The 14,650-nt window shown below is 48.1% G+C and overlaps 1 protein-coding gene across 1 annotated transcript in view; it reads right to left on the reverse strand.

The window, feature by feature from the left end:
- SMARCC1 (SWI/SNF related, matrix associated, actin dependent regulator of chromatin subfamily c member 1) overlaps positions 1-14,650 on the reverse strand; it is a gene marked incomplete at its 3' end in the record, with an annotated part of 71,266 nt that overhangs the window by 55,493 nt on the left and 1,123 nt on the right. Inside the window, exons 2-12 of the mRNA XM_033512143.1 lie at positions 12,609-12,694; positions 9,249-9,330; positions 8,370-8,462; positions 7,015-7,084; positions 5,746-5,815; positions 4,422-4,497; positions 3,495-3,620; positions 2,957-3,075; positions 2,317-2,441; positions 1,645-1,704; positions 1,019-1,056 (exon numbers count right to left, since the gene is read on the reverse strand). Of these exons, the coding sequence (XP_033368034.1) occupies positions 1,019-1,056; positions 1,645-1,704; positions 2,317-2,441; positions 2,957-3,075; positions 3,495-3,620; positions 4,422-4,497; positions 5,746-5,815; positions 7,015-7,084; positions 8,370-8,462; positions 9,249-9,330; positions 12,609-12,682 (933 nt within the window). The remainder of the gene's footprint in view (positions 1-1,018; positions 1,057-1,644; positions 1,705-2,316; positions 2,442-2,956; positions 3,076-3,494; positions 3,621-4,421; positions 4,498-5,745; positions 5,816-7,014; positions 7,085-8,369; positions 8,463-9,248; positions 9,331-12,608; positions 12,695-14,650) is intronic.

The raw sequence follows: 14,650 nt of genomic DNA on the forward strand, positions 1-14,650 counted from the left end.
CAGCACACACACAGGGGACACACACAGGGGACACACAGCACACACACAGGGGACACTCAGCACACAGAGGCCAGGACAGGAGCTCCCCCAGCCCACCCAGATTCTGTGACACCCCACGGGGAGGGACACTTTGGTCCCTCTCTGCTGCTCACAGAAGCCTCCTGCAACTCAAGTCCCAGCAAACTTCAACTCCTGACCCCAAATGATCGTGAGGAGGCAGCAGAACAGGGTCAGGACGTGACAAGAACTGCACAAAACAACTCAGGTGTTGTTTGAGCCACGTTAGAAATAGCCAAGTGCCACAGCCAGACCCTAAGGAGTCCCTGGTATCAATAATGGAGCTTTATCTGGGACTGAGCTCCCCCAAAGACAACAAGGAATCACTCCCAACACCTTCAGTCATCTGACAACTGATAAAAATAGTGCCTGGCATGCCACAAATGCAACTCAATACAGAAACTATCCCTGCAGCTCTATTGAAATCATCAGGAAATCAAAGCAGGGTTTAGATTTAGTCCTAAAACCTAAAAAAAACCCAAAAAAACAAAACCTCTCATCTGAAAAATGTTTCTTGGAAAGTACTTGGCATCTGTCTCCTCATTCTCCTTTCTAATACACTAGATTTAAAAATATCAAATAATGCCACAGAATCTGGAGAGTTTTATAATAAAAAGCCTGTCAGTAACTGATTTTATCTTACAGATCATTTAAAAATGGGTACAGGTGAAGGTACTGAAGGTGAGATTGAGACCTTGCCAGGACACAGGGAATGACTTTGAAGAGAAAGAGGGCAGGGCTGGATGGGATGCTGGGGGGGAATTCTGGTGAGGGGCTGGATGGAATTCCCAGAGCAGATCCCTGGATCCCTGGCAGTGCCCAGGGCCAGGCTGGGACAGTGGGAGGTGTCCCCAAGGCAGGGGTGGCACTGGGTGACCCCCGAGGTCCCTTCCAGCCCAAACCACCTGGGATTCTACAATCCCACTTGTTACCAGATTTAGGAAGAAGCAGGTGCTGTTACCTTCCCTCCAGTGGCCACTGTGTCCTCATCCTGCTCATCTGCAAGGTAAAACCACTGAGAATTACACCAAAAAACTCATTTAAACACTCACAAGCCTTCCAGCAACACAACTGCTTCATTTCTTTTGGAAGGGAAGGGAGGAGGGAAACACAGTGGATCCCACATCACTAAAGCAATTACACCTTTACCTATCCCAGGGAACAGGTAAGAACACAGAGGAAGGAGAATTAGAATTTCTCAACCCTTCAGAATTAATTACTTCCTTTCCCAGTGTCCTAGATGACTCCTGTATAATAGGATATGGGATATGAGTTTGTATCTCATGTCAAGGCTCAGCAAAGCTCAGGGAACCTGTGATTTACCCTGATCCCCAGGGGAAAAACCAAAATCTGCTAGGAAAGAGCTTGTATACTGTGTTAAAGAAATAAAAACACCAACAGCCTATGAGGGAAAAGTTGGTACATTGGAACTTGAGTAGGTCTGAAACACAATCAATTCAACAGACTAGCAGAACTAGAGATTGCTTTTCAAATGGAGAGACTGAGAAATATTTAAAGTATATTTTAGAAGATTGACTGCAGGGAGGAGTGGAGGGTGAGGCTGGGGCAGGGGTGCAGGGGCTTTACCCAGGTCTGCCACGGTTCCTCCTTTCACAGGCGTGTTCTCACTGTCCTTCTTTGGGTTCACTGCAAGGACAGCGAGTGGTGAGACAGCAGCACACAGGGAATTCTCATCCTGGCCTCATTCCCTGGGCTCTCACCCAGCTTTATCCCATTTCCCTGCAGCATTCCCAGGATCTGCACCTCCCAACCTGCCCAGCACACAGCAAGGCTCCAGTGCAAACCCAACACCCCCCTGCAGAGGCTCCCACAATAATCTGCCCTCAAGGATGCACAAGGAATTCTTTTTCCCAGAATTATTCTTGCCCACCTCCCTGAAAAGGACTAAAAGCATGTAGCACGTTTTCCACTCATTTAATATCCTTCTTCTGGGGTCTTGGCAGGGAAAGATTTTGCTCCAGAAAACTCCATTCACCCCAGTGTGAACAGGTGAAATAAAACATTCAAGTAGATAGTTACAAATCTATTTTTAAAAGTGTCTTTTATAAATGTAGTTTTGTATTTTAAAAGGCCAGAAGGAGGTGACTCTGCTGCCCTTTTCAGCTGTTACATCCCCTGACTAGACAAATTTATGGGCAGAGATGACCATGATCTCAAAGATTTGACAGAATATTTACACAATTTTAATGCATTCCAATTTTTCACATTCAGAGAGCCCAAATTGTTCTGGTATTTTACCATTTTTGGGAAGTACCACTTCTTCTATGTTGGGCACTGGGGTGGGGTCCTCCATGTCCTTGGTGAGATCCTCCTGCTCATCCTCTTCCTTCTGCCCCCTCCTTTTCCCATAGAGAGCTGCTTGGCTGGAACAGAGCACACAGAGATGTTCTCTGGACACTGCTCAGCTGCCAGGACAGAAGGGTCAAACCTTCCTGAGACCACCCTGGGAACACAGCACCAGCCCCATGCCCCCTCACAGACCCCAGCTCAGGCTCTACTTGCAAGGAGGAATTCACATTATCAACTCAGTCTTGATAAAGTTTCCAGTTTGGTCTCCTTAGAGCCCAACAGGTCCATAAACCTAATTTAATTTATTTTTAATTTAATTTAATTTTAACCTGAATTTGACTCTTAATAATAGTTAACTCTTAACTCTTTAACTCCCCTCCATACCCACACATAATACCCCATAACTAAAGTTTTTATTTGGGTAAAATACTGGTAGAGTAAGGAATTGCACAACTGCTCAGGAATAATCCCTCAAGCCTATCCAGAAATAATTATGGAACCCCAGGTCCCAGAGTTCTCCCATAAACACTTCTTGAGCTGCTTCTTTTCACCTCAAATTGCAGGGCTCTGGAACCTTCCAGACACTCACCCTTTCTTCCCTGTCTTTTTCCTGGACTCCACAGGAGTGGGGGGTGGAGAAGGGGAATGTTTCCTTTTCCTTGTACTGGCTGCTGCTTTCCTGTCCCTCCTCTCAGGGCTCCGCACGGGCTGGGAGGGAGCAGAGCTCTGAGTTATCCCCAAATTCTCTGGCTGCAGAGCTGGAGGCTGCATCTCCTTAACCCACCCCAAAACAGGATGGCACAGCTTCTCTGGGCACCCTGTGCCAGCTCCTCCCCACCCTCCCAGCCAGGAATTCCCAATTCCCAATATCCCATCCACCCACTGGGAGCCATTCCCTGTGTCCTGTCCCTCCATCCCTTGTCCCCAGTCCCTCCCCACCTTCCCAGCCAGGAATTCCCAATTCCCAATATCCCATCCAAGCAGTGGGAGCCATTCCCTGTGTCCTGTCCCTCCATTCCTTGTCCCCAGTCCCTCTCCAGCTCTCCTGGAGCCCCTGAGGTCCCCCTGGAACCCTCCCTGTTCCAGAGACACAGGACACTGCTGTCCCTCAGCAGAGAACCACTCACCTCTTCATTCTTCATGGAGATCCTCTGGCGAAAACTCACGGATTTCCTGTTCTCATCCACCTCATAATCCTCTTCATTCATCCACTCATTGAACACATCAGTGTCCAAAATCCACTTGGCATGAACCTGCAGAACAGGAGACATTGAGAGCCTGCTGCTTTGGGAAGAAATGGCTCCATGAGAGACCTCCCAGGATTAAGGACATTCCCAGAGCTTTTTCAGGTCTGAATGCCCCAATCTCTGCCACTGGGTTCACACACACTCCTGGCAGTGTCACGAGGCAAGACCACAAAGCATGAGCAGGGCTCAGCTGACAGAATTCAACCTCTGCTCTTCAAGCATTTTCAGGCCTCCTGAAATGTGAGGTCAGTTCTGAGAGCTGGGACAGCAGCTCTGGGTTACCTGCTGTCTCTTATACACATCTCTGAAATGTGAGGTCAGTTCTGAGAGCTGGGACAGCAGCTCTGGGTTACCTGTGCTCTTTGGATGCTGAAAATCACCATCAAAACCCCCTAAATACACAGATCCCCTTGGCAGATGTGCCACAAACACCAAAAAATGAGGAAGAGTTGGCCATTCCCTGGAGAGACTGCCAGGATGATAACATCCACCTTGGTTTGGTTTACACAGCTGAAAAAACTTCTGCTGCTTTAGAGAGCCATTAATACAATTCATTACTGATTTATTAATACTCCATACAATTCTGACTATTCCTAGTCAGGTTTATACTCCAAAATCCTCTTTTCCAGTGGTTCCAGGTGCTTGACCAGACTCCAAGGTGCTTCCAGCCTGGGCTGCTGTGAGTCTGGAGCCCAGCAGCACACACAGAGCACAGCCAGGGGTAACAGGCAGGGCAGGAACAACCACAGCAGTGCCAACACGCAGCTGCTGTCCAGCACAGGAGCTGCAGGACAGGGCCAGCCTTACCTTCCAGGGCTTCTCGGGAATCGGGGGATCCTCGATTTCCGCGTCCAGCTCGTTGGTGTGGACCCAGGTGTCGTAGCTAGAGAGGGGTCAGCAGACAGCAGCTCAGCCACCAGCAATGGATTTCCAGCAGATCCCACTGCTGGGACTGCAGGGCTTCCCAGGGGGAATAATCCTGCTGTGCCTCGGGAATGGGACGGCCCCGGGGTGTCAAATGCACGTTAGAATTTAAAAACCTCACATTGAACCAGCCCCAAGTGCAAATCTGGAGAGATTCAGGGGGTAAAGGCAGCTCTGAGTCACCCAACCAAGCCCTGCCATTAACTTAATTCACTTCTTTCTGTTCTCTGACTTCAAAGCAAGAGTTCCTGGGTTCCTGGAAGGGAGGAAGCTGCACCCTGTCCTAGAAACCGTTCATTATTTATATTCACTCTTCCACATGATTCCCAAAATTCTATCTGTTAACAAACTGCACTGAGCAACAGCAAAAGCCAAAGTACTTTGTATTCAACACCAGGTGCTGAGGAACAGGGAGAAGCCAGGTGCAAGGAAAGATGTGCATACAGCATTCCTGGTTTTACACTGGTTTTCTGTGTACCTGGTTTAAAAACTCCAATACAAACTTGACTACTGATAGAAATATAAAAATATTTAAAGGCTTTCCATCTGTAGGAATAAAACAGTGTGATTACTGTTTGCTCTCCTCCACTGAAAGCCCCAGATGAGATAGTTCCTAGGAATTTGGGGTGTGAACAGATTTTAGTGGCCTGAAAAAGTTAATTAAATAGAAGTCAATATTGGGTTATCAATGTTTTGATTGATCTTCCATAGGCTGGGCTCAGAAACCAGTTATTGCAAATACACTGAAGCTCCTAACAGCACAAACACTGAATTTTAACATGTTCCAGCAGCACAGGGTGGGGTTCTCAAAGGGGTGCTCCAACAGTCACTGGCACCTGACTGAAGACAACCCTTGGAGTGAAACCTCTTTGACAAAGTTCAGCCAGGGACTGGAAGTTCTCCCTTTAAAGTTTATGGAAAGGCTCATTCCAGCTTTAAAATCTGGTTCAATCTCCAACCAGTTCCTTGTGGATCTGCAGAAGAATTCCTTTTCCAGCCTCACCCACCTGCCAGTGCCACAACTGGATGTGGATATTGCAGTTTTAAATCAATGGTTAATTCTTTTCAAGCTTTAAATCAATGGTTAATTCTTCTCAAGTTTTAAATCAATGGTTAATTCTTTTCAAGCTTGGCACATTGGGATCAAGACTTTTCCATCAACAACAGTTAAAACTTGGTGTTTGCTTTTCCCCCCAACTTTCTTTACCTGTCTGGAAAAAAGCCCCAATGTACCAGCACCTGCTTGTCCTTTTTCATCACAGGTCTCAACCACTCATCTGCAAAGGGAATGAGATCTGGGTCAGATGTGGAGGGAAAAGCACAATAATTCACTTTTCCACAGTGAGTCAGAGGGAAGTTATTGCAAACCCCTCTGCTAAAGGGCCTGAGCTGGGAAGGGACCTGAAAGTTCATTCCAACCCCACCCCAGCCATGGCAGGGACACCTCCCTCTGCCCCAGGCTGCTCCAAACCCCATCCAGCCCGGCCCTGGGCACTGCCAGGGATCCAGGGACAGCCACAGCTGCTCTGGGAATTCCATCCTGCTCTGGGCACTTGTGCCAGGGCCTGCCCAACCCTCCCAGCCAGGAATTCCTGCCCAAAATCCCACCCATCCCTGCAGCTCTCAATACCAAGCCCTGCAAACCAAATCCTGAGAACAGAGCCCAGAGAAGCGTTACAGCAGAAATCCTGAGGATGTGAACACGTAGCTATAATCCCTGCTGGAATTTTGGGCTGTTCCCCAGGGTGTAACCCAGGGCTCAGAGCTCTGTCCCACCCTGCTGAGAGCCTGAGACAGACACAGGGCTGAGCCTGGGCACGGTGCTGCCACAGGGACCGAGCACAAACCATTCCTGATCCCTGCAAACTGCAGGGACCACTTCCATCTAGTGGCCAGAAAATGTGGGAAAGGGAATTTATTTATGTCTGTGCAACTTGGCCTTGAGGACAGTGACCCACCAGGTAATTAAGTGCATTTAAGATGAAAAAAATAAGAATTTTTTTTTGCTACTTGCTGAAAGAGGCAGCTGTGAAATTGCTTTTGTTGGCCCTTGCACTTCATGCAGGCAGAGTGAACTTTAACACAGCCAAGCCTGATGGAGGAGCTCTCCTTGGCACCCACACACAAGGACTGTACCAGCATTCCCCCCAGAATTCCTGCACAGCCAGCAACTCAGAATCAGGGAATCACTGAGGCTGGAAAATCTTCCCAGATCACAGAGTGCAGCCACTCCCCAGCACTGCCCCATGTCCCCAAGAGCCACCTCCACACAGCTCTGAAATCCCTCCAGGGACTGGGACTCCACCCTGGGCAGGAGGAATTGTCCCAAATCCTAAACCTCCCCATGCACATTATCCATAATGCAGCAAGGGCTCCTCAGGAGCAGGCTGGGAACAGCTCTGGTGAACAATTCCCTAACTCCTCATGGCATTCATTACAAGACTATTCCCACTTCAGAACTGGCCCAGAACATCACCATCATCCACTGAGGTAGGACTTGGATACACATGGTGGGTGGCCTTGGATTTCTCTTCAGTGACTGTTCCCTGTGGGAAACATGAAAGAAGAGGAGAAACTCATGAGAAACCCTCAACACATCACCCCAAAACTCAGCTGGTGTTCAAAACTTACATCCCATAAGTGTTAGAGACTGAAGAGCACAACAAACTGCAAACCCCATCCTTGGCTGGCAGCAGCAGCAGGAGGATTCAGAACTGCACAGTGGGACTGGGATGTGGAAATACTCTGGGAGCAGGGGCTGAAGGGAAAGAATTCCCACTCCAGGAGCTCCCACAGCTCAGAAAAGGGGTAGGGACAACTCTGAGCAGCAGCAAAGGAGGGAGCTGGAGAATAACAGAAGTTGGAGCAGAGAGGACTTGGGACACCAGGGAGCCACAGGCACTGGGCTGGGGCAGTGGCAAGCTGACAGCAAGGGGTTAAAAAATGAGAATAACCAAGACAGTGAGGAAGCAAAGTTGGTGACAAGATGAGAATTCAGTGGCAGAGCAAAGGAAAGCCCAAAAGCAGAATTAGGGACAATTTCTGTTTTCATCTCTTCACATCCCCGTAGAGACAAAACTGCTTTAAAAATCCCTTAAATCACTCATGGATCCAGCGTGGATCTCACTAAAGACTTCCTTTATGAAAAGAAAATTGACTCATTCACTCTAATTTGAGCAATAACACCATCCTGAGTCAGACAAATAATTAAGAGCAACTTGTGAAAATCTGCCCAACTGAGGCTGAGACAATGGTTCATAATCACAACACAGGAAATACATTAAACCTGGAAAAGAAACCATTTGGCTACAGCCTGTGAATTGTCCTGACACAAAAGCCATCAGAGCATCCAGAGGTCACATTCCAGGCTATTTCTCTCCAGACAAGTGAGAAGACTGTTTATGTTTTAAGAGATGAAGCCATCATGTTGCTCCAGTCATCCTTTAGCACCTGGAATTACGAGGGGAAGGTGCTGGATCTCTGAGGCTGCCTGGGCTCTGCTCAGCACCAGCAATCAAAGTGTGAAATAAAGCAAAAATCCAGCGACCATTTCAAGATTCAGGCTTCTTTCTGCTGTCCCACACATCTGGAACAGCTGCCTCACTCTTTGGACAAACCTGTACTGAGCAATAAATCAGCCAGGCCTGCCCCCAGCTCACCCTGAGCCCTCTGGCAGCAGCTCCAGGTTTGCTCTGAGAGCACAGCCAGGATTCAGCCCCCATGGGAGGATAAAAACCATTCCAGAGGTGTCCTCAGACACCCCAGGGCTAGGCCAGGGGTCTCCCCCAGAGCTGACCAGCCCTGGGTACACCTGTGCTGCGTGACACTCACCTGGTGACGCTTGACAATGTCCTTCAGCTTGTTGGCCAGCTTCAGCTCCATGTCAGGAATGAGGTAGATGGTTGGTCTGCTCAGACAGTTGTTCTGTGAGAGAACAGCAAGTTGAACAAGGAATTAGGAGGTGATCTGTGGCAAAAATCAGAATATTCCTATTAAAATCCCCAGTGCTGCAATGGAACCCAGAGCAGGGTGTGACACAGGTCAGTGATCCCAGCTCCAAGAGCCCTGGGACAGGGACATTCCCTCCACACACCCCCCAGCAAAGCCCTGTCCAGATTTTTATTATTTATAAAATAAATTTATTATTTATTTTATTTATGAACCCAGTGTACGTGGGCAAGGCTTTTTTGTAATAAGATTATGGCTGCTTTTTGCTCCTCTTCCCATTTCCACTCCTAACAGACACCTGAAAGTTGTGTTTACACTCCATTACACACTGAACTTGGCTCCACAGTTTGAAAAGAATCACACATCATTCCCATGCAGCAGTTACAAAAAATGAACTTGAAATTAGACTCAGCAGAGGTGTTTAATGGGTACAGATGATAACTTGTTGGATAAAATGTATCCTAACCTGGAAAAGGCCAGTTTAGATCAAAGTCAGCCCTGGAGAGGGTGTGTACAGGACCAGTTACTCATTCCCAAGGGTGCCCCTTCCAGGGACATGGGCACATTTGGGATGATTTCTCTTTCCTCACAACAGCTTTTCCTCATCCTCTGCATATCCACACAGGGTCAGTGGAAATATTCTGCTTTTTTTCAAGTGAAAACTGTGGCTGAACTGGGAGGGAGAGGGAGGGGAGGGTCCCACATTGCTGCAGGACAGGGTGAAGTGGGAGTCCCTGTCCTGGCAGGGCTGTTTGTCCTTGCCTGCACCAGTGTTTTCTCAATGTTCATGAACATCTCCACGTTGCGATCCATGCGGGAGGGATTCTGCAGGTCAAACCTCCTCCTGTTGGGGGAAAGGATTCAGAAATATTAACTCCAGCATCCCCAGCTGCCAGCATTCCAGAACCTTCCCCTCTCCACACAAACACAGGATCATGGCAGTGGTGGCAGGACACTTCCAGCACAGTCACACCTATTTCTGCTGCTCTTGGCACCCTCTCACGAGCAAGAAAACCACAATGAACCGACTCAACAAATGCAGCTGATTTGTCAGATGTTTAGGGAGAAAAAGGAAGGTTGACAGTCCCCAGCAAACCCTGCAGCAGGGTCGTGCATTCCACCACAGTGACAGGGGGTAATTAAACACACAACCAGCATGGATTCCAACAGTCAGATGAGAAAATTCATGGAGGAGCTCTCACGGCTCTCTTACTTCTTGCTGTACCCATCCAGCAGCCCTGGGAACGCAGAGAACCAGCAATTCCTCTGCCTGATGTGAGATCAAACCAACCCTGGGAACACAGGCAGCTGATAATCCATGGCAGCATTTTATCCCTGCCTTTACTGGTGTTTTAATTCTGTTATTTCACGGACAAACCATCACAGTTATTGCAATGCTGATGGAGAACTGTCCATCAGACACGGGGGAGGACACAAAAACTGAGAAATCCTCCTGGGAAGCAGCATGAGAGCCCCCAGATTCCCTGTGCTGTGCCCACCTGAGCCCTGAGCACATCTGGAACTCACAGCTGGGCCAGCCCAAACGAGGGATCTGATGGTGAGCCCGGGGCTGAGGAGAGCCCAGCAGCAGCAGGGACTGCCCTGGGTGGGGCTGAGCCCTCAGGATCCTGTCCCAAAGCAGCAGGAGGTGCTGCAGGCTCAGCTGTGCCTCTCAGGGGTAGTGCCTGTCCCTCCAGGACTGGGAACACACCGCTGCCTGGGCTGGGAGGTGCTGGAAGGTGTGAATCCAACACCCTGCACACCATGAGCCTGAGGGCTGCAGCCAGCACCCAGCTCCACCCAGCCATTCCACAGCTTCCTACAAACACATCCCTGCTCCCAGCAACACATCCCTTTTTCCAGTCCATACATGTCCAGAGAAGGTGAAGGAAAGCACAGTTTAGCCCCAAGACTTTTAGCCCCCAAGCCCTGTGCCCACCCCAGGAGGGGACCCCAATAAATCAAACGTGCCACCCCAGCTGGGAGCACCACGTTCTTCTCCATCCTGGCATTTCCAGGGAGAAGGTGGCCAGGCAGGAGGTTCTGTGGGAACACTCTGAGGTGCTGGGCAGCTCTACCAACATCCTCTGTCACGGGGATGGTTTCTATCCTAAAGTACATTAGGACTGCCCTTCACACTGGGGACACGGCAAACAAATCAAACATCCTGACATATTTATTGGAATCAGCCTTTTAAAGAGGAATTTATGACCTTGTTGTGTGCTTTGGAAAGTTCACCCTGACTTGCAGAAGCAGGGCCAGGCATGGAGGCTGTCAGGTCGCTGTTAATAAGTGATGTTATATTTTACACCTATAATACAGAGGATTTTTGAGTCAAGACCGAGCCCCTTCTCCAGTATTCAGCCATGGTTTGTATCCAAAACACCCAGAATGGCTCTGTAAATATAACACCTGCAGACCTCTTGGGACACTCAGGGCATGACCAGAATGTTGACATTATTTTGCTCAAACCCTGCACTGCACATCCAGAGTTCTGCTTGCCCCCAGATCCCTGCCTGCTTCAGAAACCCGGAGAAGGACACGGAGACATTAATAACAGCACTGTTTTATCTGCCCATTTGGATAAAATGGCACTAATTCCTCCTGTCCTCAGCCTAAGAGGCTCCCTGTGGCAGGCTGGGACAGCTATGTCCAGCTCTCACATACCTATTGAGGCGAGGAAAGGGACTTCTCCTATAAGACAGATCAGTCACAAACAGGTTAAGCAGGAGCGACAATGCAGACCATGTAAAAATCAAATCAATCACAGGGCAGGCAAACAGCACAGATTATTTGGTAGAGTCAGTGGGGGACACATTCCAGGCTCTAGGGCTGATCCTTGGAGTTAAGTTGCAGGATTACTGCCCGCTACAGCCCACATGCACAGACACCAGGCACTACCCACGCTAATCCTGGGGCAGCAGCAAGGGAGGGACAGGGGAGGAGGCAGCTCCAGAGCTCAGCTGGGCTGGACAGCTGACTGCAAACCACATTTGCTAGGTAAAAAATTTGAAATATTCACATTTTCCTGAAGCTGGGAGCGTTTAATTCCTGCAAAGAGGTAGCAAGACAGTCCTGATAAACCACACTGCAAAGAGGTGCCTGTCCCAGGTGTTGGCAAGATTGGAATAGGAAAACCCCTGAGAGTGGTTTATTCCTGATATATCCACCTCAGACAGAGCAGATATGAATATAAATCCTAAAAAAACAACCAACCATTCCCAAACAACTTTGTTTTGCCTTTTAAATGGCTCTTGTGTGAAAAAACAACTCACTCAATTCCAGGAATGCTGTTACAGATTAGAAACATCACAACCAAACCATTTAAATTTGTGGACGGGAGCAATCTCTGCTTAATTTCATTGATTGCTTACATTAATTGACTTTTCATCCTCATTTTTTTTGCCCAATGTTCTCAAAAAATAGTAATTTCAAGGCCAGGTTGGACAGGGCTGGAGCAGCCTGGGACATTGGGAGGTGTCCCTGCCATGGCAGGGGTGGCTCTGGATGGGCTTTAGGGACCTTTCCAGCCCAAACCAGTCCAGGATTTTATGATCCTATGCTGCTCTTCCCTTGGGAAGAGGATTACAACTTATAAACACCCAGGTTTAAAACACTGCTGGGATGTCTCAGGGGTATTTTTCATCCCAGTATCAACAGCTCCAGGAGCAGAGTTTCTGAGTGCTTACACTCCCCATTTTTGGAGCAATGGAAATCTGGGAATTATTAGGCTCTGCAGTGCTTCATGCTTTCCCAATTACAACTAAGCAAAATAATCAATACAGCAACAAAGATTTAGGTCTCACAGATGTGAGACTCCAATTCTGGTTCATTTTCTCAGTCAGACAGCAAGGAAATAAAAAAAGGACCTCAAACTTGTAATTAACTCCAACTACAGGCCCAAAACCTTAAACTTGGCCAACTTATCTTTAAATTTAGAAGTGTGGGGGTGTGTCTTAAAAAAGCTACCATCAGCCAAACAGGAAAAAAACTCCCTCTTCCCTTCTCCACTGCCTTGCCTGCCTGATTCCCCAGGAAGGATTAAACTTCAGGTCGTTTGCATAAGCAATTTGTGTGCTTGGTTTCATGCAAAAGGTGTATAAACCACAAATAAAAACTTACCAGCCCTGTTCGTTCTTATATTTGTAAGCAGCACCAAGAATGTGACATAATGTACCTCCAGCTTTGAAATCCATGAAGCACTTTGCCTGCACCCAAAAAACAAGGAGAAACAGTGACATTGACTTTTATGCAATTATTTAAAACAAATACTTATTGGTTAGCTGAGTTTTAGACATAGAACATACCAAATGAAATGTTAATTTTCAAATTAAACACTTTTGGAGTTTGAGATTCTCCTTCCAGAATGTTCCCTGAGGATTAAATGCATTTGGATTAAGCAGAATTCTTTGTGTTTGCAAGAAATTGGTGTATCTGAAAGCCCCAAGTCCTTCCTTGTAGAGCTGTAAAAATCCAAAGTACTCTTTGAACACCCATTTCATAGTAAATTAAACCTCAAATCACAGCTGTCAGGGAAGCAGCTCTTCATCTGTATGAGAACATCACACCAGATCATCAGAAATGAGCACCTGAACTCAGATATTCCACACTCACATCCCTCCCCAGGCAGAGCTGCACAGCAGAACTGCCCTGAAACACCAAAAACACCAACCCCAGCTCATTTCTTCCCTCTGTTTTACCAGGGTCACCCATTCCCAAAGCAGGAATTCCACAACACCCAAACAAGGAGCACGAGGAGGCTGAAAGCTTCAGGAGTTATTGAAAAAAAGGTTATTGAAAAAAAAACCCTGTTTGCTGCACAAAAAGCTCAATTTTTCTGATACATTTTGGTCTGGGATTGTATTTGCATCTTTCCTGATCTCTGTGCTCAGGATGGCTCCTGGTGCTTGGGAAAAGCCAGCTGCTGTCAAATCCATCCTGGAAATGGAGACAGGCACATGAGGACAGGAAATGCCAGGATTATTTTGTGTTTCTCAGTAAATATAAAAAAAATATAAAAAATTTGTACATGGCACAAAGGAGAATTTAGGGAGTTTGTTTGGAGAATTTGGGGAGCTCTGGTTACCACCAGAGAGACCCTCCACAAACAGCAGCACTCCTGAAGATACTGAGGAGCTGACTCCTGCTGGAAGTACCTGAGATCCAAGAGCTGTAAATTAACAAAATCTGAACAAATCTGGCCAGATTAGACCTCTGAAGCAGCGAGAACAAGCACAGGAACAACATCTTTATGATGCCACTGCAGTGTTTATTGCCCATTTTTAAGTTGATTTAAGGCTCAGGAGCGCTCCAATGGTTTCTGCACTTGTGGAGTGTGGGCAGGTTTATGGTTTGTGCTGCCACATCCAAATAAAGCTCTGCCAAGTTCCCTCTGTTCCTAAAGCTTCCCTTTATCACTGAGGGATCAGGAGAGGTGGTGAGATCTTAATGGCACCTTGGGGTGCTCCTGGGTGCACTCCAAAGCACCAGGAAATTCACAGAATCCCTGAATGGGTTGGGTTGGAGGCACTTTGAGGATCATCCAGAGCCACCTTCCACTGTCCCAGGTGCTCCAAACCCTGTCCAGCCTGGCCTTGGGCACTGCCAGGGATCCAGGGACAGCCCCAGCTCCTCTGGGCACCTGTGCCAGGGCCTGCCCACCCTCCCAGGGAAATATTCCTTCTAAAATTCATCTGGGAATTGTTCTGAGATTCACCCCATGAGTCTGAGAAACCTTCCAGTGAAGGAGTGTGCACATCCCACCCTCATGGAGAGGTTACAGGGACAAAACACCTGGGGGAAACCAGCACAGAACAAAAAAAGGCATTGTCCTGTCACATGGACCCACAGCCACAGCAGTTCTGTCCAGTTTTCAGGCCAACTTCAGGTTCAATTGGCTCCAACATCTTAATTGGCTGTAAATGATTGCAGCTTTGTGTGTGAACCCCAGAGGCACAGCCCCCAGTGCCAGCACACATCCTGTGGTCAAGATGAGCTCACACCCCCCTGCTGATGCCACAATTCCAGGTTTAGGACAATTGTCCTGGCCCACAGACCTCCCCTAAATCACCCAGCTGGGCCTTGGCATCAGGCTGGCACCCCTGTCCTCCCCCAGACCCCTCTGTCCTCCCCTGCCCTCCCCCAGACCCCTCTGTCCTTCCCTG

This window comes from Parus major, chromosome 2, assembly GCF_001522545.3.
Source record: "Parus major isolate Abel chromosome 2, Parus_major1.1, whole genome shotgun sequence".
Classification (NCBI taxonomy): domain Eukaryota; kingdom Metazoa; phylum Chordata; class Aves; order Passeriformes; family Paridae; genus Parus; species Parus major.